The sequence below is a fragment of the Anoplophora glabripennis genome, unplaced genomic scaffold (assembly GCF_000390285.2).
Source record: "Anoplophora glabripennis isolate ALB-LARVAE unplaced genomic scaffold, Agla_2.0 scaffold638, whole genome shotgun sequence".
Classification (NCBI taxonomy): domain Eukaryota; kingdom Metazoa; phylum Arthropoda; class Insecta; order Coleoptera; family Cerambycidae; genus Anoplophora; species Anoplophora glabripennis.
In genome coordinates, this window is record NW_019417008.1 from 111,845 (window position 1) to 136,374 (window position 24,530).

A 24,530-nucleotide genomic window follows, 5' to 3' on the forward strand; every position below is an offset into this window, starting at 1 on the left:
CGTAAATTGTTTGATACCCTGAAGATTAAAAGTTCCTATGCCAATTATTTTTTTCAACTTAAGAACTACATTCTAAAAATCGCATTTCTAACAAAAAAACTCTCATGACGTTTTGAGAAACGAATAATTTTGGTTATTATCTGGTTATATTCGATTGTTAGAAATACCAACCATTATTAAAAGCATTTATTCTATTTCCAAAAACTCTGTGGAATAGAAATTCTTAATAATAGTACATCCTAGTATTTTTAACACTGGTTTACATATAGGTAATAAATAGTAAACTATTAGTTCACATTTCATCAATCTTAAGGGAGGAGTTTATATGCGCAATTTTTTGTCCAGCATTTTAGAAAATCTAAGTGAATTAGAAATAATATCTCTTCACTGTACCAGTTAGTTATACAAGTTTTCTTCAGGGTACAAAAAAAAAATCATATTTTACCTCGTATGTTTATTTTACGTTTCCTGAATTTTAGACGCATACAAAAAATTGCGTACGGTAGATAAAATAGGAAATATACAGTTCTCCGTGATTTTTCAATGCGAAAAATTAAAGGTAGTTGCTCTAGTTAAGTTACTTTTCATCACTTCCTGGATGGATCTACTTGTTCTATCATTGTCTTACTAAAAGCCCGATTTTATGTCTATAAAACGCCAGCCTTAAGAGGTATCAGAATAAATGTGAAATATTTTTTTAAAAGTTCAACACACTGCATCAAAAATAAAACTTGAATGAACTTTTTGTCATAGGATGCATTATTTTATCGACTATTAAAGTTTAACATTATTTACAGTCAGAAATACTGCGTGTAAACCAAAACGTTTACGTTTTAAGAAAAATGTCAAGATTGTTTTTAACTTTTTTTAAATTTTAGTCTAAAAGTCTAAAGAGGTAAAAATCTCTTTAGACTTTTTTCTTTTCTAAAGTAAAGTAGGGATTCCATTTTCAGAAGAAAAAATCAAACAACTCCATCAGTTAGGAAAGACATTAGATATAAGTAATAAATTAGCCACCCTGGAACAATAATTCCTCATTGGGAATATTTTGATCTTCATGAATTTGTTCACCGTTTAGTGTACTAACAATCAATAAATGATTTTCAATTTGACCATTTTTTGTAATTATTGTTGGCAATTAATGTTTCTAAACTTTTATTATAACATTATCTTGAAATAAAAAGACGTTTTTCTGAAACTCAAACCGCTATAATGTTCTTAAGAATTAAATTTCAAAGGGAAATCATTTAATGTTTTCTAAACAGACTGTAGATTTATTAACGCATGTTTCACCAAATCTGATAAAGAAATTAAACTTGAAATAGTTTTTATAAAAAGATAGAAACAGGTTTTCATACTGCAACATTGTTACTACAAACATATAAGATAAGAATATATCTTTAAATAAAAATAAATTAATAAATAATACTGTAGGCGTTATTATTAATATCTATTCTAAATATTAGAGTCTCCTTGGTAAATATTTTATAGCCTTCTGTCCATATTTCGTTCTAAAACCCTTCTTGGGTGAGCCATTGTTCTTTATTCCAATGTACCATTCTGGATAAAGAGCAGATTTGTAGGCCGAGTAAGATCCTTGGAATTCCTCGATGAAAATTGTACCTCGATTTGAGGGATCGCTCTGCAAAAATTTGTTATTAGAGTTCACAATCTTAAATTTCAATATTTAATCTAATCGTGTGTATTTTATAAAACACAAGGATGTTTCAGAAAGACCTCCCGTCAATACAGGGGGTGATAGTACGACAGAAAATAAGAATTTTTTGTCTTATGAACTATATGTCCATCTCTTGTTTTCGAGATACAGAGCGACAAAATAAAATTTTTTAAATAGAATTTTTACGAAAATTTCCAAACGGTGCGAAATATTTTTATGAAATTTGGTATTATGGGGTTTTTAAGGCCACCAAATACGCTGGTCTATTCCTATTACATTTTAAGTTCTAATTTTTTTAAGGTAAGATTTTTTACCATTCGGGCTCCAATTTCTAATGTACAATTTTATTTTCTAAAAATAATGTACTCTTGTTAAAACTTCCTAATTAAACTCTTACAATATTACGGTGTATAAAATAAGTGACTTTTCTCAAAGTAGGCTCATGTCAAAACTTATTGATGGATGTCTCTTAATCAATGCATACATTCTTAGTACTTAATATTTTAAACACTAGTTAACTTTATATCAATTTATTATTAAAATTCTAGTAATTTTTAGTGACTGTAATAGTAATGACTAATTACATAAGCCTACTTTGAGAAAAGTCAATTATTTTATACAACGTAATATTTTAAGAGTTTAATTAAAAGCCTTTTTTCTCGAAAACTGTCCATATTAGGAAGTTCTAACAGAAAATAAAAAATCACAGTAAATCATAAATCATAATAAAAAAATTTTCAGAAAATAAAATTGTACATTAGAAATTGGAACCCGAATGGTAAAAAACCTAACCTTAAAAAAAATTTGAACTTAAAATGTAATAGGAATCTAGCATAACTAACGCCCTCTATGCAATATCCAAAAAATAATTAGACTAGCGTATTTGGCGTCCTTAAAAGCCCCGGAATATCAAATTTCATAAAAATATTTCGCACCGTTTGGATTTCGTAAAAATTCTATTTAAAAAATTTTATTTTGTCGCTCTGTATCTCGAAAACAAGAGGAGATAGATAGATAGAGAAGATATAGTTCATACGACAAAAAATTCTTATTTTTAATTTATTTATTTATTTTTTTTTTATTTTTACGGGAGGTCTTTCTGAAACAGCCTGTATAGGTCAATATAGATCAATCAAGATTTACATCTACTTTTAAATTTTAATGGGGTATTTTCCGTATTTTTAAACACATTACAAAATGAAAATGGTTTAAAAAATGTGGGACTCTTATTTTTTCATTTAAGGACTAAAAAATTTAAATTCATATATTCGTCCGCTAAACTGACAGAAATAAAGAAGTAGCCTTGTTTATTTCTGAATCTTAATAAATAAAATATATTGTATACAGGGTGATTCAGTCATATCATTAATTTTAACCATAGACAGAAAATCTAAAAAAATATATTTTACTCGACCTTTTAAAAAATAACCAAATTACCCCTTATCTCCCGTTAATTTGGCACCTTATTCTCAACACATTTTATGACAGCGAACACGCCGGCGGACTAGAGACCTTTAGAACGTTGACCGAAACAGCTGTCCTGCGTATGAATTTTATAATTGATATCAAAATGAAAGTGCACCCGATTCCAATTTTAGCAAGTGCTACGGACGAATGAGGCTTTTTTCAGAAGTTCTAGCATTTTAAATAGGTAGGTACCACTACTCTCTGAAAAGGAATAAATCACTTTTGGAAGACGAGTTTTATTATGTTCGATTAATTATTCTGTTTGTAGTACGTACACGTGTACTACAAACTGATGTATTGTATTATTACTGTATATTGTATAAAGTGGATTTCATTTCAAGATCCCTGATTTATACTTTTCTCCACCACTGTTACCCGAACGGCGACTTTTTGTGTGACATCCGGTTCACACGTAGAAAGGTCGTCACATATTTAATGGCGCTCGAGCAACAGGGACTTGATTTGAAGAAAGAATATTGATTTCCGGGAGTCTTGGGACTCACCGAGCACGAAACTACTGTGTAAGCATTTCTTTCAAAACTAACGCTTATTTTGGAAATCGGATGACTCCAGTGGACTCCTGTGATCTTCTGAAGCCCGAATCAGTAAAATATACCAGCCCCATCAGACTAATGCAAAAGATTTTCATCTTGGACATGCAGAGCATGATACAACAACCTACATGGGGGTTTGTCTAGAGTCTAGAGAAAGAGAACTTACTTGCATTTGTCGACGGCTAAGGCCAGAATACCGACAATACATCCGTAGAGATACCAGTGTAACCGAGTTATTACAACAAGCCTATGAATTTGAGAAAATACAAGATATGAATAAGTTCGACAAATCGAAGAGTAGGTTGAGCCAATTGGAACATCCGAAATGACAGCTCCTGCTGTACCTCGTCTTCGTGAAGTACCAGGACGTGACATAAGCGACCGACCGCCTCCGACCGAAGTTTGCACTCCAAGAGAAGTAAACAATCTTATACACATGCTGCAGATGTCGGGACATACAAGACTGTTCTATTCACGATGCGGACGACAGGGAGTTCAATGGAAACATTGGCGATGTACTGCACACCAGGAAAAGTCCCGAGGAACTGGACCAGGACGAAGCCAATTCTCGCTTGTAGAGGCTTCTAATCAAGACAACCATCCAGAAACTCATCTCGTTAATTCCACTGATTCCGTTTGAGAGGATATAATCGGCTCCATGAAGAAGTAACCATATACAACAGAACTTACTCTACACTGGTTGATACAAGATCAGTCCGATCCTATATTAGTCTTACTAAGACGGTATCTGTTTTGGATTGGGTGAAACGTATATCCACGGAGATTTTTGGCTTTTTGGCTTTCAAATATCACTAGGAATGAAAATGTTTCTATGCGTATAAAAAAAAACGTGAGCTTAACTTTTGGCGGCGCAATATGTTAAAAACAAATCGTAATATGTCATATTTTTCTTCCTATTTAATTATGTATCTTTTCAAGAGTTGATTTTAGGCGAAAATGGAAAAGGAAAAAAATGTTTGTAATTAAATTTTACAAAATATGACTAGTTACAAATCGAATGAATCATGATTATTATTGTAAAAATCGAAAAAATCGCCAAACATTATTTTTTTACTTTTTTGGGGTCTTTAAGTTGGGTACAGGACCTTCATACTTGGCTCAAGAAAACTTCATGTTATGTAGAATCATCACACCAAATTTCATCAAAATCGGTTAGATAGATTTTGCATAATAATTCTGCAATCCAGATTTAAAAAAAAATTGCGAATTTTCAAAATTTTGCACAGCAAAAACCAAGGCCCTTGGATACTTGAAAATTTAATCACATATAGAAGGGCTCTCAAGCTTTCAAACGCTTTTTGAAAAATCCGAATCCGTCAATTAGGAGAGCTCTGGCGCTTGTTTGTCGAATTTTTGTACTTATAAAAAATTAAAATAACTGAATATTCAATCAAATCAAATTTTTTAAAGCTGGTTTTAAAAGTTATTGGAAAGACGCTTCTTTAAAAAAAAAACAGATCGGTTGGTCAATTAGTTACGTAGTTATAGCCGATCAAAGTTAACCGTCATTTACACTAAATGTACTGGGACATCCGGGCTAATTTTTCGAAAAATACCTTTGGTATTCCGAGTTGTTACCAGGTCTAAGTTTGCAATACTTTTCTTCATTGGCAACCTACTTTAAAACGCGTTTAAAGTTCTCTCAGCTTCTAGAGGTCCGATTTTGATGATTTTTTTTAAATCGATGTCTGGCGATTTAAAAAAAAACAATTAGCATATTTTCAAATGCCTTTCATTAATAATTAGGTCTTTCAACAGTCCGAGAATTATTTAACTTTAAACTTCCTTTAATTATTTACTTTATTTTTTTATTGAATCAAAGGTAAGTGCATAAACTTATATACTGTTTATCAAGGATCAAAATTTATTTAAATATTCTAAAATTGTTAACAACAATTATTTTCAACATATGTCGAAAATAAGTAATTAATTAATTAATTATTAATTTAATCATCATTTCTTTTGTGATTAAAGTATAATTCAAATATTATTTACTGTTTAAAATATAAGCAAATGAGAAATTAACTCATTATATTACAAAAATACAAAATTATAGTACAAAAATTCGACCAATGTTTAAACGACGGATTCGAATTTTTCAAAAAGCGTTTGAGAGCTTGAGAGCCCTTCTATATGTAATTAAATTTTCAAGTATCTAAGGGCCTTGGTTTTTGCTGTGCAAAATTTTGGACATTTTTTTTTAATCTGGATTGCAAAATTATTATACAAAATCTATCGAACCGATTTTGATGAAATTTGGTTGATGATTCTACATAACATGAAGTTTTCTTGAGCCAAGTATGAAGGTCCTGTACCCAACTTAAAGACCCCAAAAAAAATCCATAAAAAGTAATGTTTTTTAACCCCATTTTTAGCGATTTTTTCGATTTTTACAATAATAATCATGATTCATGCGATTTGTAACTAGTCATATTTTGTAAAATTTAATTACAGACATTTTTTTCCTCTTCCATTTTCGCCTAAAATCAACTCTTGAAAAGATACATATTTAAATAGGAAGAAAAATATGACATTTTCCGAATTTTTTAACATATTGTGCCGCCAAAAGCCCACGTTTTTTTTTATGCGCATAGAAAAATTCTCATTTCTAGTGATATTTGAAAGCCAAAAAGCCAAAAATCTCCGTGGATATACGATTCACCCAAATATGGACTCTTTGAAACAGATACCGTCTGGACTATAGTTGCCGTTGAACCTGCACACAAAGGCTGAACTGGGTGATGGAACACTTGGAATCACCGAGGAAAATCGAATTCAAGTTGTATCAAATTCTATTCATTATCGCCTTAAAAGGTAGAAAGAGAAAGATTCTTATGAGGCACCACACACCCGTCATTGTTAATCCCACCGCAAATCTAGCACTAGTTGGGTCACACACTTGAGTTTCCAAAACAATAATAATCCGGACGAATTATACCAACCACAAGCCTGCTTCAAAAATCAGGTCTAAGTCGAACTTTATGGGTTTAAAATTAAGTGAAAAATACACAGAATAAAATCCTAAATTTGTGTATTTGTGGAGGTCGAGCGTCATTTATAGAAGAAAAAAAAATAATTGCTCTTTTTTCAGTTTTTCGCTTATATCTCCGAAATTAAGCCTCTGATGGACATGAGGTATATCGATTTTGTTCCTGAGGAAATTTGCTACAAGGATAGGTTTTTAGAAAAGCTCACAAATTTTTCTTTTTACATTAGAAAATTAGCGGTGAAAAAAATGTGCAAAATTTTCAGAATAAAAAGAACAAATTTGACTGAAATTAGATGTAACTACAAGAAAAGATAACTATTGGGATTTGAAAATGGCGGCCTATTGCAAAATTAAATTAATAATTAATTAAATTATAAAGTCGAAAACGCGTACGCGTATATCTTCTGCCCAAGTCAAGATATCGAAATTGGTAAAAAAGTATCGAAAGGTCGTCTATGTAAATTTCAGATTTTTAAGTTGCAAAATAAATAAGATACTAACAAAAAACCAAAAAAAAACGGTAACTAGGGTCCTTATCTCGGCCATTTTTTAATATACAGATTTCAAACCAATTAGGTACATAAAATAGTGCTTAAAAAAACATGAACTAAAAAAAAAAACGTCTCGATCCGAAAACAGGAGCCGAGATAATTATTTTTAAACGGTATTTTGGCTGTTCTATTTAATATTTTGTAATAAACTTAGTCTCGTTGTAAAGTAGAAGACTTTCTTTATACGCGGATTTTTTTTTAATGGATTCGACCAAAAAGTAACGTTCATTAAAGACACCGTGATCCGCGCGGCTGCCAGGAGAGAGGAGCCCTGTGACGTTATAGTGCCCATGCTGCGCTCGGCTTCGCAAAATTCTTTCTTAACAAATGGATTGTGGCACTTAGAAAGCAGCTACGGTGATGCTTTTTTTTTAAATCAACTTATTTTTTTCCGTTCTTTCGAATGGTGTAAGCAAAAGTCTGTGGTCATTGCCAGACCCCGAAAAATACATTTTATTGACTTTTCACGTTTTCTTTTGTAATTTCATTATCATATTTCATGGTTCACTTCTATGTGAACCAAAATTAGACAGTAATCCTATATTTTTGGACGTTAATAGTTAACTAATTTCTATAATGTAGAAATCAATAAAAAAAAATGAAATATATATCAAATATTTTTTCAAAGTCATCTTTACAAGTAATAAATTCTACTCGAATGGTTGAAAATAGAAATTATAGTATGGTCGTTGCATTATAATTAAACCTTAAATAGTTTTCTTATATAAATGTTTCATAATTAATATTGAATTTAATGAAATAACGTAATAACTTACTTCTCCATACAATTCACCATTGCTTCTAAAACAGATATAGAGATTACTGTTCAATCCAAGAAGTCTTATGTGACTGACATCTCCTCCACCACATAATTCTATGTGACCTAAAGAAAAAAAACTTCATCTAATCACAAGTTTTATTACAGCAAGAAAAACGAAAAAAATCAGTCTGAAATATTTCCGTTATTATATTTAAAATCAAAATTTCATCAGTTAGTACCAACTTTAGTAGTCAGTCAGTCTCGACAGTTACCAACACCCGAGTTTTTGGTATCAACCCACCTCTATTAAAAAGTCGGTGTCTACGGATATACATAGACCTTTGAATGTAGTATCGCAAAGTTAAATTTACAGAACTATATTCTAGTAAATTCCTGTTGCTTCCTTAAAAGTCAGATAGCCTTTTAAAGAAGCTACATTGTACTAAGGTAACTTGACCTAAAGTCGATTTACATATTTTCAACCAATGAGATATAGCCTGTTTATTTTCGTACACCCCGAGTCTTTTTTGGTAGTAGAAAACTTGTGAAAAAGTGTATACACACTTGTATTTTATTCATTTCACTTTAAATACCTACTGTCTACATCTCCATCGTCTTGAGTTCCTAATATTTCGCCTGTATTTCTAACTGTCAAATTATATCCTGTTTCAGAGTATAACTGCATGCGGTACCCAAAGGGTCTATCGTTGGCCATATTCAGTTATATCTGAAAAATAAATTATGTTATTATTTATGGTCTTTTTTATTCGAGGCATATCCACAAAATAAGAGTACTGAGACTCTGATGCTGGTTTTTCTTTTCGACAAAGTTGGTAACACTGCATTCAAGGCCAAGGTGTTCGAACAAAACGCGCGCTCATTTGTCTCAGTCAGTTGAGAACTGTTGTAATGGCGTGTTGAAAAAATGAGTGCCTCTATTGCGAATCCCGCGAGGTGTTTAACGAAATTAAAACTGTTTAAGGGATGGTGTGATGAATCGTACTAATGTGTACAAGTGTTGTCGTGAGTATAAAGCTGGCAGAACAAACCTTCATGATGAACAAAGGAGTGGGCGTCCTTCAATCGTGACTGATGAGATGGTGAACAAAATCGAAGAAATGCTTCGTGGCGACCGTCGATTGACTTTGGACGAGATGCAGTGTTTCCACAAATCTCCTTGTCTCTTCTCCATGAAATCATTACTGAAACACTTAGTAATCGAAAATCGTGTGTGAGGTGGGAATCAAAACAGGTCACAAATCAACACAAAGCTGACAGAATCGCTGTGTTTTGGGGCGGTAAAGGGATTCTTCTCATTGACTTGTTGTCCCAGAGGGAAACAATTAATGCCGCGAGGTACTGTGACACCCTGACAACACTACGGAGAGCGATACAGAACAAAAAAGGGGAATGTTAACGAAGGGAGTGTACTTGTTGCATGACAATGCACGTCCCCAGACAGCCAACGCTACACAGCAACTCTTCATTCGGTTGGAACATGATCAACCAGTGCTCATAGCACCTGATTTTCATCTTTTATCTTCTCTGAAGGTGTTTCTGGTCGACGATGAGGATGGAAAGGTGGCGGGATATTTTTTTACCGAAGGACGAAGGTATCAGAAGCTCATCCCTCAGCTCACAAAGTGTATTGAGGTTGAAGGGGACTATGTCGAAAAAAAGTGTTTGATATACCTTCATGAATATGTATATTTTTCATAAATACACTGCCGTTTCGATTTTTAAAAAATTGAGTACTATTACTTTGTGGATACTTCTCGTATGTAAAACATATTTTAAACTCAGTCCAATTTATTTAAAACGTGCCCCCTCGCTACTTATTTTAAAACAATGTTTTTCTGGGATACTTTTTCCAAATTAAAAATCATTGAAGAAACTACCACTTGCCATATTAAATTCAAATTAATGGATCGGTTTTAAAAGCAGTTAAGTAAAAATTAAGCATATAAATCTTATTATCGATTTTAATCAATCAGTTTCTATTTTCCAGTCTATTTCTCGAGAGCTAAATGTTTAAGTGAGGATAAATTGGAATGGGGCTAGGATCTAGCGAATATTTATTGAAACCCATTCGATTGGGTACTGCAGAAACTTGATCTCTATAATTAGGTAGCTGTTTTTCAAATAAATATTTTTATTCGTAATTTATATGTTTACAGACATGTATAAAAGTTAATTTGTTTAAGGTGTTACAGAAATACTAATAAGAATTTTCTTTTGGAAAAAGAAAAAAAAAGACTTAAAAATCATCTGATGCATCTGATATACAAGGTCTTTATTAAGTACTTGTACAAACTTTAAAGGGTGAATCTTTGACTAATTTTAAGACAAAAAGTTCATATGAACATGGGTTCGCAACGGCTTGATTCTTGAGATACAGAGCATCCAAAAATTCCATCCATTTTTTTTTTGGTATTTTGATTATATTTTTGTTCAATAACATGGCAATTTGACGAAATTCGGGAAACTGGGATTATTGACGATGAGAAACTCAAATATTTACTTAGTTTTTTGTACAGTGCTATTTTTTTAAAACCTGACATAGGCCAACTTTCTTATTTGAAGTGATAGACTAGTACTTCCAAATACAAAGTTGTAGGAAATAACTTGATTAAGAAAAATTTACGAATAATTCTTTCCGGTGTTGCCTGATTTCTGCAGTAGCTACAAAAACGATATTTTTTTAATAGCAACACCGTATTTTTTTAACATAATTTGACAAACCTTCAAATTTTAAATAAAAAAGTGTTATGTCACATTTCCTTATTGGAATAATCGTTTTCGAATAATCAGCAAAAACAACGAAGATAATCTGCAGTCGGCAGAAACTAAAAGAAGCTAAAACAGCAATAGTAGGCCTTGGATATTAAACAAAACTTATGTTGTTTGAAAGAAACTATCATGGAGACTAGATAAGGAGCACGAACTCATACGGGAAAATTGACAAAATTTGTCCAAGAAATGGCAGAAGTTGGGGTGGCGCTAGTGTTCCATATGACCCAAATGAATGTAGCTTCATAAATACGAGTGAAGTAAGCAAATAACTAATTTTATTTTATTTATACTGAGTTTAGTAGATATATTGGGGAGCGGGGAGGTATACTAATCTAAAAACTAGAAGTCAAGTCAATAATTATTACAATTTGTTTTTATAAATGGTAAATAAAAAGTTTCGAAAATAATTTAAATATGGTAATAGTATGTGAAGTGAATGACTGTCAACAGATTTAAAATAAAACAGTACGTTTGTGATCTGCATTTTCAATCTAATGATGTCCAGCAGTTCTATATTACAACTTGACCGAATACTGGGTTAATATTATGGCAAAAGGTCGAATAATTCGGAAGATGGAAGCAGCTTCTTTGATTCTTAATATGGTTGAGAAATTTTTAAATAGAAAGATTTCATAAGTGAAAATATTGTATAATTGAATGGTGCATTGTTTCTTTATATATTTTGCAGCAGCATCAACAGCAAGAGCATCCGCTACACCAGCAACAACAGGTGCAGCAGCTACAACAAGAGCAACAGTTACAACAACAACAACAACAAGAACAGCAAGTAAATCAAGAGCAATTAAATTACGATGAGATTATACTAGAAAGTGAGCATCCTGTCTGTAAAATCTAATAAAAGAAAAGTTCTGTTGACGTGTGATGAGGTCTCGACAAAGCAACTATGAATATGTTCACATAATATTGACAATAGCAACAAAATTGAATAAATTATTTCCAATTAGTTGCTGTTTCTTTCCTCCTGTTAGTAAAAAACTGATTGAAATTCAGATATCATATAAAATTTAAAGAGAGGATACGTGTAGTAATTGATGCTGATCGATCTGTATTGGTAATTGACTACTTTTACTAAATATTTAAACATGGAAATCAATTGCTTCATGAACAAAATGAAATTTTAAGAAGATAGACTGACACGTATTACTTATGTTTAAGTTGTTTTATTTGTAATATATATTTACTTTGTTACTTGTTTGTTATGAATATTTATTTTATTTTAATTAGACACAAATAATTTCGTTTTTTTGATTCAATTAATAAAACATTGAAATCTTTGGTAGATAAACATTTTATTTTTACAAAATATATAACAAAAATATAGAACATTGCTAAAATATTTCTTTATAATACCTTATTAATTTTAGTCTATACTCTACTTGGAATAAGTCATGGAACCATGTTACGTTCGAATTAAATCAACAATTTTACGAAAGTAGAATTAAATTTTACAGCAATTTTAAAATATATACCCAGAAAACTAATCGATTTTAAAGAGTTATAAAATATTTAGATTATCTATTTTTTGTGACCTTTATAATGGAGTACCTATATTTTGTTAAAATTTTGGTATCAATTGGTTGTCATGTTGTTTTAAGCTTCTTGACATTTTGAGAAGAGAGCGATATGACTCTCGAAGCATTGAGAAGTCTAAACCGACAACATGGCAATCAGCTTAGAAATTGTCCAACCATAATTTATCGACTTTCCATAGTCAGTTTTCAGTTACACTATAATATAGTATATTATTGGTTATTCAAAAAAATATGGATTGTGATATACTCTATCTTATATGAATTCCTTTCCCATCATTCCTATAACCTCTGGAAATTCATAGTGGGCAAAATATTGTTCGATTACAACTGCCTCATTATCTCGGCCAATCTATAATTTGTGGACAAGTTACTTAGCAAGTATGTAACTTTTCTGGTTGTTGTAGAGCTTAAGGCAATGCAAAATTTACCAATGCGTCTAATAAGTCATCTGAATCACTGGACTCAAAATCGGACATCTGTAATATTTTAAAAAGTTTATTTAAAACACCGAGTTTTTTTATATTCTATTTTTTATTACCACAAGTAAAAATTCCATATTAATAATACAAGAATTACTATTTTTTTAAAGGCAACTTCCTGTATAAAATGTGACTATTTTTTACTAACATTAAACTAAAATCTTTAACAAAGTAATTATCAAAAACATAAACCTTACTTATAGGTTAATATTAACAAGATCACGTCATAAATTCCTTGAAAACTAGTTTCTTTCTATACGAACACCAAATTCTTCTCATAAAGCTAATATTTTTTATTACCTATTTAGTTTAATTACAGTCCGGAATGACATATTTTCATGATTTATATAATTCAAAGTAGCTTACATTATTTATTTTAAAATTTTTAACACATTACAAAAATTACATGATTGATTTATAATTCAAACTGCCGCTTTTTATCTCCCCTCTCTACATATGGGACATATGGAACACTAGCGCCCTCTTATTTTTGTAAGATTCTTGTTTACATGGAGTTCGGGCTCCTTGTATAGTCTCCATGGAAACTATCATTATTATATTGTCATTGTGTTATTTGAAAGCTGTTGTATTTGAATGTATATAAAAGTAACGTTTTAATTCAGTTGCGATAATTTTCAGCCTTTTACAGATCTTACCGGTTGTTTTCAGTTTTACTAAGTTAGTTCTTGAAAACTCCAGATTTTGAAAAGGCTTATCAGGATGTCTTGTGTGGAATTCAGTGCACGCATTGCGTATACATAAGCCATTAACATGAAGAAAAATGAATTCAACTTTCTCTTTTGGATTAAATAACTGATTCATCTTAGCTACTGAATTAAAATGTTATTTTTATACACATTCAAATACAACAGCTTTCAAATAACACAATGACAATGCAATAATAATATCTCCTTTCAAAGAACATAATTCTTGTTTAATATCCAGGACCTACTATTGCTGTTTTAGCTTCTTTTAGTTTCTGCTGACTGCAGATTATTTTCGTTGTTTTTGCTGATTGTTCGTAGACGGCTACTCCAATAAGGAAATGTGACATAACATTTTTTTATTTACAAGTTGAAGGTTTATCAAGTTATGTTAAAAAAATACGGTGTTGCTATTTAAAAAAATATCGTTTTTGTAGCTACTGCAGAAATCTGACAAAACCGGAAAGAATTATTTGTAAATTTTTCTTTGTCAAGTTATTTCCTACAACTTTGCATTTACAAGTACTAGTATATCGCTTCAAATAAAAAAGTTGGCCCATGTCAGGTTTTAAAATATAATTTAAATATCCATAACTTTCTTATGTCGCACTGTATGTTATTTTTGAGTAAACATACCTATTTTCCATTCAATTTTACGTACAAAAGGTACTCTTAGTATTAGTCGCTGAAATCAGCCATTCTGTAAAAAAAATGGTTTAAATTTAAACTTGAGTTGGAATTTTATAAATCGAATCATTAGGAATTTTTGTAAAACAAGTGAAAAATGTGTCTTTTATTGATTGTATTGCGATGTGATAAACTTAGATCATTTACAAGACTAAAACTTGTAAATACTTCTACAAATAAGTTAATAACATTTACAATAATTGCTGGAACAAAAAATTTTTTTGGACGCTCTGTATCTCAAGAACCAAGCCGCATCCATGTTCATATGAACCTTTTATCTTAAAATTAGTCAAAGATTCATCCTTTAAAGTTTGTACAAGTACTTAATAAACACCATGTATATTGACTAGATGAAATTACGAAATAGATTAGATTGATTGATAAGATAACTTCAGTTATTACTGTAAGAAAAAAATGGAAGGTACAAAAGTTGTAGATATTACCCTGATTTTTTATTTAATTGAACATCATGTAAAAAATATATCACCAAACCTTTGCTTTTTTTTTAAATAGATTACTCGATGTATTTTTTGATATTTATAATATACTAATAATATAATAAATAATGTAATAAATGTAATAAATATACCAACCTTTCTAATACAGGATGCTCTATTTAAATAAACACTAGTTTAGGTAATATTTCTTTCAGTTTAATTGTTTTTTCTTAAAATATCTACAACTTTTGTTTTGTTATTTTTTTCTTAACAAAGTAACAATCGAGATAACCTTAGATAAATATACAAAATATGACCCTATACAAGGTGTATAATAATAAACAATTGAAACAAAATACCTAGGTACTAATTTTGCTTTTCGAATATAAAAAATATGTTTTGGTACATGTCACATTTTTACTAAGCAAAAGCTAAAATATAATTTCTGATTATCTGAGAAGTCTTTTGAAAATAGATAAGACATAATAACTCTTTTGTTCGTTTGAAACAATTCCTTCGAAAAATTATGTAACTATTATGAAAAAATAACAATAATTTTTATTGATATATTTACTTCGATGGTGGATTATTGCAGAAAGTTTATCGATTCTTTTCAAAGCCTTATCTAATTCATTGATGTAAGCATCAGGTGAGAGTCTAACTTTTCCAGAGGTAAAACAACAATCAACTAATTTATTCATAGCTTTATAATCATTGCCAAAGGGTATCATTTTGAAAACACCTACCTTTTCATATATTTCTGGATCTTCTAGTTAGTCAGCTTCTTTCAATAGCGTTCTACATGCAATCCCTTCAAACGCGGTAGTTTTTTGAAATAAGATTTAGCTTATCCGGCCACAATAAAGCTTTCTCTTGACCTACAAGAGAAGAAGAGGTAAGGAGAAAGCTTTATGTGGCCGAAAAAGCTAAATCTTATTTCAAAAAACTACCACGGCGACGCGTTTGAAGAGAATGCCTGTAGAGCGCTTAACAACTAAAACTGGTTCTGTATTTGCCTATATTTGCTTACTAAACATTGACTAGTTCTATATTTACAAACGCAATTTCTTGTTACAAACCAACCCTAATTTAAAACGACTCATTATAATGAATAATTAGCTTTTTACGGGTCCTTCCAAATACTTGTATTTTACAAATTATGTGCAAAATTGTGTGAGGCTAACACCCTTTAGTTTTTATTATTTGCCCACTTTGTTGGATCGCATTTTCCCCAAGAAAACGTTGTGATATTACATATTTCACAATTTTATCTAAATTATTTTAACATTCCGAGCTAAGCCGGATTTTGATTACTAACAGGAAAAAATAAGTAAGCTTATGGAAAATATTTCGAATATTTTTATACTTGGACTCGAAATATTGCTAACACGTTGACGTTCAAGTGTCAGTAAAAAAAATAACAAAGTAATTGGAAAAGTAATAAACACTACTCACGTAATGAAAATAGTTCCCATTTGCCGTCTATAAAATCTGTAGTAAATCAAAGTGAACACTCCTATAAATACCAAACTCACACTGCAACTATTAATACTCTCACTATTGAAAACTCCAAGTTCTGGCGTTGATTTCCAAACCACTGTCTGTTCAAATTTTAGTTCAAATGCTGCTTTAAAGTCATGGTATTGTTATATATACTTTTGTGAGGGAACACATACCGACATTGATTATTTAAAATGCTTATTAAATGTAAACACACAAACGTATAAACACTTCATACCTATTCCTAGTAATGTTTTATTTTATTTACAGTGTGTTCCATTTCCTTCAGTTAAATATTTTAATACCTTAACAAGTTACGGTATAATTCACAATATAAAAAACAATCACATTCAACGCTCGTGTGTACGATATATATAGGTAATATATGTCGATCGTTATTTATATTATATAGGCGTATATAGGCGTAACTCACAGGTTCTAAAGGGGATGGTCTTAATGCTATATGGTGCAGTTGCGTTATAACAAAATATAAAATTATAACAGCTAATGTTCCACTTCTTCGACTAGAGTGACTAGACCCATATGACGCATTCTTTTAAGTACCTACCACAAGGTGTATTTTTAAATATTTATTTTTGGGTAGGTGCACTGGGAGTCTTGACTCATTCTGTTGAATAATATTCATTATACAATCATTACACGCTTTTCTAGTTTTTGTTATGCATAGCGACTCTTGTGTTAAAACTAGACAAGGGAAACTTTGTGACGACAATAAAATAAATAAAGTAGTAATTTATATTATGCTAGTAAGCGGCAATACTCGTTGTAGTAACATAAATAGGCTAAACCTGTGGTCAAGCCATGGGCCGCTCTATGCTCACGATGCATAATGTTACTGATTGTCATAAAAATACATGCCTTACACTCAACCAAGCAAAGCATCAAACTCACACTCGCACACACGACAACGTTCCTCAGCAAAAGAACTGCATTGTTCACCAGCACGCCAGACCGACAGGCCAGGCATTAAGGTGTCTCCAAATACGTATCGAATAAATTGATCGATGTGAAGCTTCAGATTAGAGGCAGACATGTGCATATACAACGACACGGATAATGGGATTACTAAAATGTGAAGTAGTTGAAGCTTCGCCACCATTAGTAAAATAGTAATCTATTAAAATTTTTCTCTATTTTAGATATGTGCCTGTGACCTTGGTAAATGTTAAACGGTCATTTTCGTTTTTTGAAATAGTTATTTTCGCCGGAAACTATGAACCACGGAACACTTAGGCCAACTGTTATTTTCTATAATCGCTTTCCTTATGGATAAAATTATCTTTTTGTTAACTTTTGTTAGTACTTATTATTACGTACTATACCTATATATTTTATGTTAAGTTCCATGTGAACCGTTTAGGGTCGAAAAATAGACACTGTCTCTTTTTGTTTAATACTATTCTGCAAGTACTTTCATATATATTCTTATATTGTACAGAGTGCAGTTATGAGAAGGCAACGGTTGTGACACTTTTTGTTTGAATAAAATTACATAAGGAAAGCCCGGCCTACTGCCAATCCTGTACCACATTGCAGCCGCCTTAACATTTCCGATGATATAACTTTTAAAAAAATATACTTCATTGCTTTTATTCCCGGAACGAAATTGCAAATTATAGGTACATTAGACGAATTATTTAGCTTTTAATATGTCACACATTTTGTTACATTTTTGAAAATAATATTTATTGAAATATTTAGAACCTTTTCCTAAATAAACCACGGACGCCACTGTATCAAGTAGTTATTATCGTAAAGATAAATCCGCTATATCAGATAGCGCGAATGATATTAATTTATTTAATCAATAAAAAAGTTTATTGTTGTAATATGACTGTAGTAACAATATAGTTACCGTTGCCATACCTATTTGTCGAGTGTTATATAGATGTCTGCGTATTTTTATAGGTATACTCGGCTAGAATAAATCTATAAGTGCATAGCAATGCATAGTAAACAACTAAAGAAAAAATATTCCTACCCTAACGAGACACCAGTGATTGCTAGTTCTAGAATTTTGTTCAGAAATAACAGCGCTGTTACACGATTTAGAATTGATGTACAGAATTTTAATATTTCAGATTATTTTCAACAGAAACGTGTTCTCAAAACTTATAGTTTTAAGAAAATAAACCAACTAAATAATTGATAATATGTACAACGTTTTAAATAAGTTTGCGAGTTTGTTTATAACCTTATTTTAAATTAAAAAAATAGTAGATAACCCTAAAACTATTTTTTAATTAAAATGGAAGCAAGCTATTTTCTCGAAAAGTGCTATTACAGTTCGAACGATATTTGTTGAGATATGATTCCAAGAAAACCCCTGCGCCACTTTCTTGAAATTAACCGCATTCGACACCCGAGGTAAGAAAACAGTGGTGGCATGGCGTTCACATTAGTAGCTTGCAGTGCATACGAAGGGGTGTTTCTTCGTAAGTGTATCGTCCTGTACATTTTCAGTGTAATAAATTAATGTAGCTTCTGATAATGCAAGTTCTAGTGATGAAGTTGATTTTGAAAGTTTACCAGATTAGGGGCCATAGTAGGTCACTTAAATACATGTTTCATTGTTTATTCCTTTCTTTGTACCAGCGTGTTAATATTTGTATTATTTTCTAGTTTGTTTATAATCTGAAGGTACTCACTCGACTGTACTGTAAAAGAAGTAAAAATACATTTTAATCCAAAAAATCTGTTTCATATACAGCGTGGTAAAAAAGTTCTACATAAAATTCATATTTTCGTTAAACAATTTTTTTTTTCGAAAAACGATGAGACCCGTCGATTTTTATTTGATCCAGGGCACCCTGTTATGTGGAAAAAATTTTTTTTCGATAATCCACTTACGGCAGCGATGATATATTTTTTTTTTAAATGATAACGCATATTTTTTTCGTTCGAAATTGATGACAGTGATAATTATCTAAACAACGGTGTGAAAATTTCGATGTCTTACATAACAATTTTTTTTAGAAAAATGCACCTTAAGTTCTTGAATGCAATAATTTGCTGTTTACGGATCAAATGCCTTAGAAAAAAATTTATTCGGCAGAAAGCATTTCAGATAACTTAAGTTGCAACTGGTGTTATGTAATATTTGCGGAATTATTCATCAGATATTGTCAGGATCCTGATTAAACTGCAAAATTTAGAACCAAGTTCAACCGCACAAAATCCAAATAGTATGTAGCAAATTAAGGTCGACTTTTTGTCTTCGAGTTTGCCGATAAATTCCTAAAAAAAAAAGATCCAAAGAAATGTTTACTTGAAAGGAGTAGATTACCTGAAATATTGAAGACTAAAAATCAGTACCGATTTAACATTCTTTGGTGAAATCGTTTAATTCGAAATGGCAAAACTTAGTGAACGCGAAAGAATTGATATTTTGAGGATGATTGGTTTCGGCGATAAGTTACGAACCCATCAAGAAGCTTGCCAATTATTTAATGCAACGTACCCTGACAGACCACCAATTACGCAATCTACGGTTAGTAGGGTACTGGCAAGGTTTGAGGAAACTGGTAGTGTGAAAGATGCTCCTCGTGCGGGTCGTCCTAGAGTAGATGATGAAACTAGATTGAATATCCTGGTGGAGCTCCAGGACAACCCTCATTCTAGTACAAGGTCGATTGCATTGAACAATGATATTTCACATGTAACTGTGGTGAACTTTCTCAAAAAAGAGAAATTTCACCCCTATAAGGGTCACTTGATACATGCATTGACTGAGGACGACCCAGACCGCCGTCTCCACTTTTGTGAAGATTTAATGCATCGATGTAACGGAGACCCCGACTTCCTCAAGAACATAATTTTTTCTGACGAGGCTACTTTTTATCTTAATGGATCGGTGCATCGACATAACTGCCGGTATTGGTCTCAGGAAAACCCGCACTGGGTGCAAGAAGTAGATCATCAGCACCCCCGAAAGGTGAACGTTTGGGCGGGAATAATAGGGCGTCGTATTTTAGGCCCGTATTTTTTCGAGGAAAATTTAACTGCTGCTCGCTATTTGGATTTCCTGCGGTTCGATTTGGTCCCAAGCTTAGCAGAGTTATTCCCGAACAACGAGGATCCTGATATTCCTGAGGAAAGAATTTGGTTTCAGCAGGATGGTGCACCGCCCCATTATGGAGTGCAAGTACGGGAGTACTTGAATAACACGTTTACTGGCCGGTGGATCGGGCGACGCGGAACAATCGAGTGGCCTCCGCGTTCGCCTGATTTAACACCTCTAGACTTTTTTTTGTGGGGCTATTTGAAATCGCGTGTGTACACAAACAGACCAGGTGATTTGGAAGAACTTAAAAACCGTATTCGTTTTGAAATAAATCAAATCGACCCGGGAATGCTTGAACGAAGTGTAGACGGCGTTTACACACGCTTAGGACAATGCCAAATGGTACAGGGTGGGCAATTCGAACAATTTCGCTAGACTTACACAAACATTAGTGTAATTTTACTCGTTTGAAATGTAATTTTGTCAACTTTGTCCTTTTCGGAGCCATTAATAGTGTAAGTAGACAATTATCACTTATAAGAACTTAAGGTGCATTTTTCTAAAAAAAATTGTTATGTAAGACATCGAAATTTTCACACCGTTGTTTAGATAATTATCCCTGTCATCAATTTCGAACGAAAAAAATATGCGTTGTCATTTAAAAAAAAAAATATGTCATCGCTGCCGTAAGTGGATTATCGAAAAAAAAAAATGTTCCTCATAACAAGGTGCACTGGATCAAATAAAAATCGACGGGTCTCACCGTTTTTCGAAAAAAAAAAATGTTTAACGAAAATATGAATTTTATGCAGAACTGTTTTACCACACATATTTACCTTATATTATATTTTAATATTCTGAAAAAAACGTGGAAATTTTCAAGGTGCGCTCCTGGTGCAGTAAATTGTTACAGTAGTTCCGATAACAGAACTTTATTGGCTTAGTCTTTTCTTGGAATTTCTTTATTCATTTGTTGTTTTTTTTTAGCCAAAAATGATCCAAAGGATAACCTACTGAAGTTATGACTTTTTTTAAAAAAAGGAGGTCGAGTAATAAGTACACAACAAAATCATTAACTAAAATTGTTTCTGTTACGACTAACCTGAAATGCTTGGTCAAACTTTAAATTTAAATTTATGAAAAAAGTTCTTATAAAAATGTGTCCATTTACCAGATACTGAGTCTTAAAGTTTAAAAAAATTTCTAAACATTTCTAAACTGCAGGAAAATGTGTGCAGCAATTGCATTCATAGCTTTAGTTTTTGATTATCCATAAATTTTCCTGTTTTATTTATTTATAGAACTTTGTTTCGAAGAATAAATTTTTTAGTTCAACATATTTCATATTATGGTAAAGCATTATTAAGCAGATTTACAATAATGTGCATAAGCACGTCACTAAAGCTGAATGATTTTCGAGACAAATGGCAAAATGTCATACCAAGAACAAGTATAATTAAAACTGAAGGTGTCATGTCAGATATTTTTTAAATAGTGAAAACAGTTTAAGTTTCCATAAACAAAATAATATTTAAATGATTTTCGTCAGATGTTATTTGTATCTCGAAATAAATTTTTCACTAATTCTGAACATCCTATATCTCGAAAACAACGCGTTTTCGTCACATATTTGTTTGCTTTTTTAGTAATTTAATTACCTACATCTTGTATGTGCCTATATGCATGAACATTGAAATATTTATAAAATTCTTAAGATATTTGTGAAAAACGAGCTCTAACTCATGTATATGTAATAAATCATGTTTTAGTGTTTTAATTTTGGCAACTTGAAGACTTGTTGTTTTGCCAAAACCAAACGGAATGATAATATACTATTCAAATATTTACATACCACTTCAAACATGCATAAAATTATTATACAGTTTCAGTGATATCAGGCAGCGGTGAGTGGTCACCAGTTGATGATAAATATATTTGAAATAGATGAATTTATATAAAATGCGTTTTTAAGATTAAAACATTACTATTTCTTAATGTTTAGTGTAATTTAAAAGGAAAATGCCATTTTATAAGTAATTATTTTTTCATTTAATCTTTCTATATGGATTTTTTTATTTATTTCTTGAATTGCATAATTTTAATTTCTTAGACTTTTTGCTTTTGAAGAGTATTTTGTGATGTATTAGAATACTTCCAGTTTTTCAAAATAAACATAATCTAGAGGGTGATTTTATTTTTCGTTAGATAAATTGTTAGGGAGAAAATAAAATTATTTGAAATATGCACGATAAAATAGTCTTTATTAATAGGTAAGTTAAAATGTTGTATCGCGATGAGAAACGAGTGGCAATAATTACAACTCGACATAATCTATATATTTGAAATTAATTTTAGTCTAAGTGCTTAAGATAGACATTTCTCAGAAGTCAATGACATTTAAAGTCACTATCTTAATATTGAGATAATCAAATTATTCACTTGGGATGTAATTTAAACGTTGAGTTAATGGAAGTTTTTTACATATTTGAAAAAGTTTAATTTTACGTACTTACACATAACATATTATTTTACAGAATGTTAGATCTCACTATTTCTCACAAATCGATTGCTTGACACCACAGACAGTTTGTTTTCTTGCATTTTCCAAGTAAGTTATAGTCCACAGTACAGGCATTGTATCAAAATCAAGAGTATGTATTACTATACCACATCTATTACTGACGTTTAAAACTTTTATTTTCTAATCAGTTAGACAGTGAGTAATATCATTTATTTCATTAAAATTGACTTGTATGCAATAAAAAGTTATTCCCGAGACTAACAAAGCTGTAGTAAAATTAATACCTGTCGTGTTTTTATCACAAACAAAAACGAATGGTTAGGTATATTCTTGATTTTGATACAATGCGATGTAGTCCAAGAGAATTAAGCTCAAAACCTTAGAGATATGGCTGTTGCTTGACGTAACTTGGATATTAGTAAAAATCGGTCAAAAATAATATATACAATGAGAATATAAGGTTGCGCCAAGAAAAAAAGTTGTGCTATTTGCAGAAAAAATTAGAAACTGCAAAAATACTCAAAAATGACGTGTTTTTTCTAACATTTTCCAACATAACTTACAATACAACTTAAATATGCAGTTTACAGAAAAAACCATTACTGGTGAAATTGTTTGTTATGAAATTTGCTACATATCATATTTTTGTTGCTAAATAGCCAAAACAACGTAAGAAAGTGATGAAAATCGAGGTAATTTGGAAGTGTCAAACTGACAGGCAAGACATTGTCCAATTCTACTATAAATGTAGATGTAAGTACTTTAAACGATTATAAAACGAAATTCCAAGACGCGATCCAAATCGGTCTGATAGTATTGGTATGAGACAATTTGTTACTAAATTTCAGCGCGAAATGTCGTTATTTTTTTACGTGAGTGCTGGGGTTAAAGTTAGGCATTTTAATCTGCGCTGATTTTTTTACACTTACTTGGATCCCTTAACAATCATATAGAATTCAAAAGTTAGAAAAATTTTGACTTTATAAACAATTACTTTCGTGAAGCGGTTTTGCGGGTTGGAAAATATGCCAAAGTACCAAAAAACAGTTCTCGGAAGGACGCTTAACTTGAAAAAAAGTTCCGAGATATCGAGTGTCAAAGTCAACAAGCGTTAGCTGCAAAACTATGCATAATGTAACAATAACAAAATATGAATTTGGTAGGTTTTTTAAGTACTTTTCGTATGTGCTTTTATAAATATTATCACACGTGTGCCTTTTTTATGAAAATTCAATGAATATCGCCAAGCCGACCATTTCAGCCGCAAAACCGGAGGGAGGGGATGAATGATAGAAATTGCGCGCTCAAAAAGAGCGTGCCCTCTTCGGCGTTCAATATCTCGGCTTCTACGGCTCCGATTTTGATGATTTCTTTAAAATCAACATATCATAATGAGAGGAATTCAATTGTCAAGATTTCATTAAAATATTATAAAGCCCTATGAGCCTAATACGACTACTTAAAATTTCACACATTTCATTGTTGTTGTATATTCATGTAAATAATAATATCGATGGTATATATACATAGTCCATTGTTAATAGTTATTAGTTTTAATAAACCGTAATAATGTTTAAAACCTTGAATTTTTTATTTAATATGTAATTTATTTATTTGATATTTATAAAACTTATCATCGCATTATTAAAGTATTCCGCTTTTTTACAGCATTGTTGCTGTTTTCGCTCTCAAAATTTTCTTCTACAAGCTGTCATACGGTGACGGCCTATTAGAATATCTCGGAGACTACTTCGATTTGAATTTTGAAAATTTGGGACCTGCTGGTTTTTGGAGGTTTTATTTAAAAAAAGT

At 31.3% G+C, this 24,530-nt stretch overlaps 1 protein-coding gene across 4 annotated transcripts in view; it reads right to left on the reverse strand.

Annotated features, from left to right (window-relative positions):
* Positions 1-454: 454 nt before the first annotated feature.
* Positions 455-24,530, reverse strand: part of LOC108913708 (fibroblast growth factor 1-like) — a 34,219-nt gene continuing 10,143 nt past the window's right edge. The window contains exons 1-4 of one of the 4 annotated variants that reach the window (XM_018719306.1): positions 16,412-16,527; positions 8,618-8,747; positions 8,037-8,143; positions 455-1,642 (exon numbers count right to left, since the gene is read on the reverse strand). In XM_018719306.1, coding sequence (XP_018574822.1) covers positions 1,463-1,642; positions 8,037-8,143; positions 8,618-8,735 — 405 coding nt within the window. In that variant the 5' untranslated portion in view covers positions 8,736-8,747; positions 16,412-16,527 and the 3' untranslated portion in view covers positions 455-1,462. Of the gene's footprint in view, positions 1,643-8,036; positions 8,144-8,617; positions 8,748-16,128; positions 16,528-24,530 lie in introns of those variants that run through there. The other 3 variants (XM_018719305.1, XM_018719304.1, XM_018719307.2) reach the window with 3 other exon arrangements.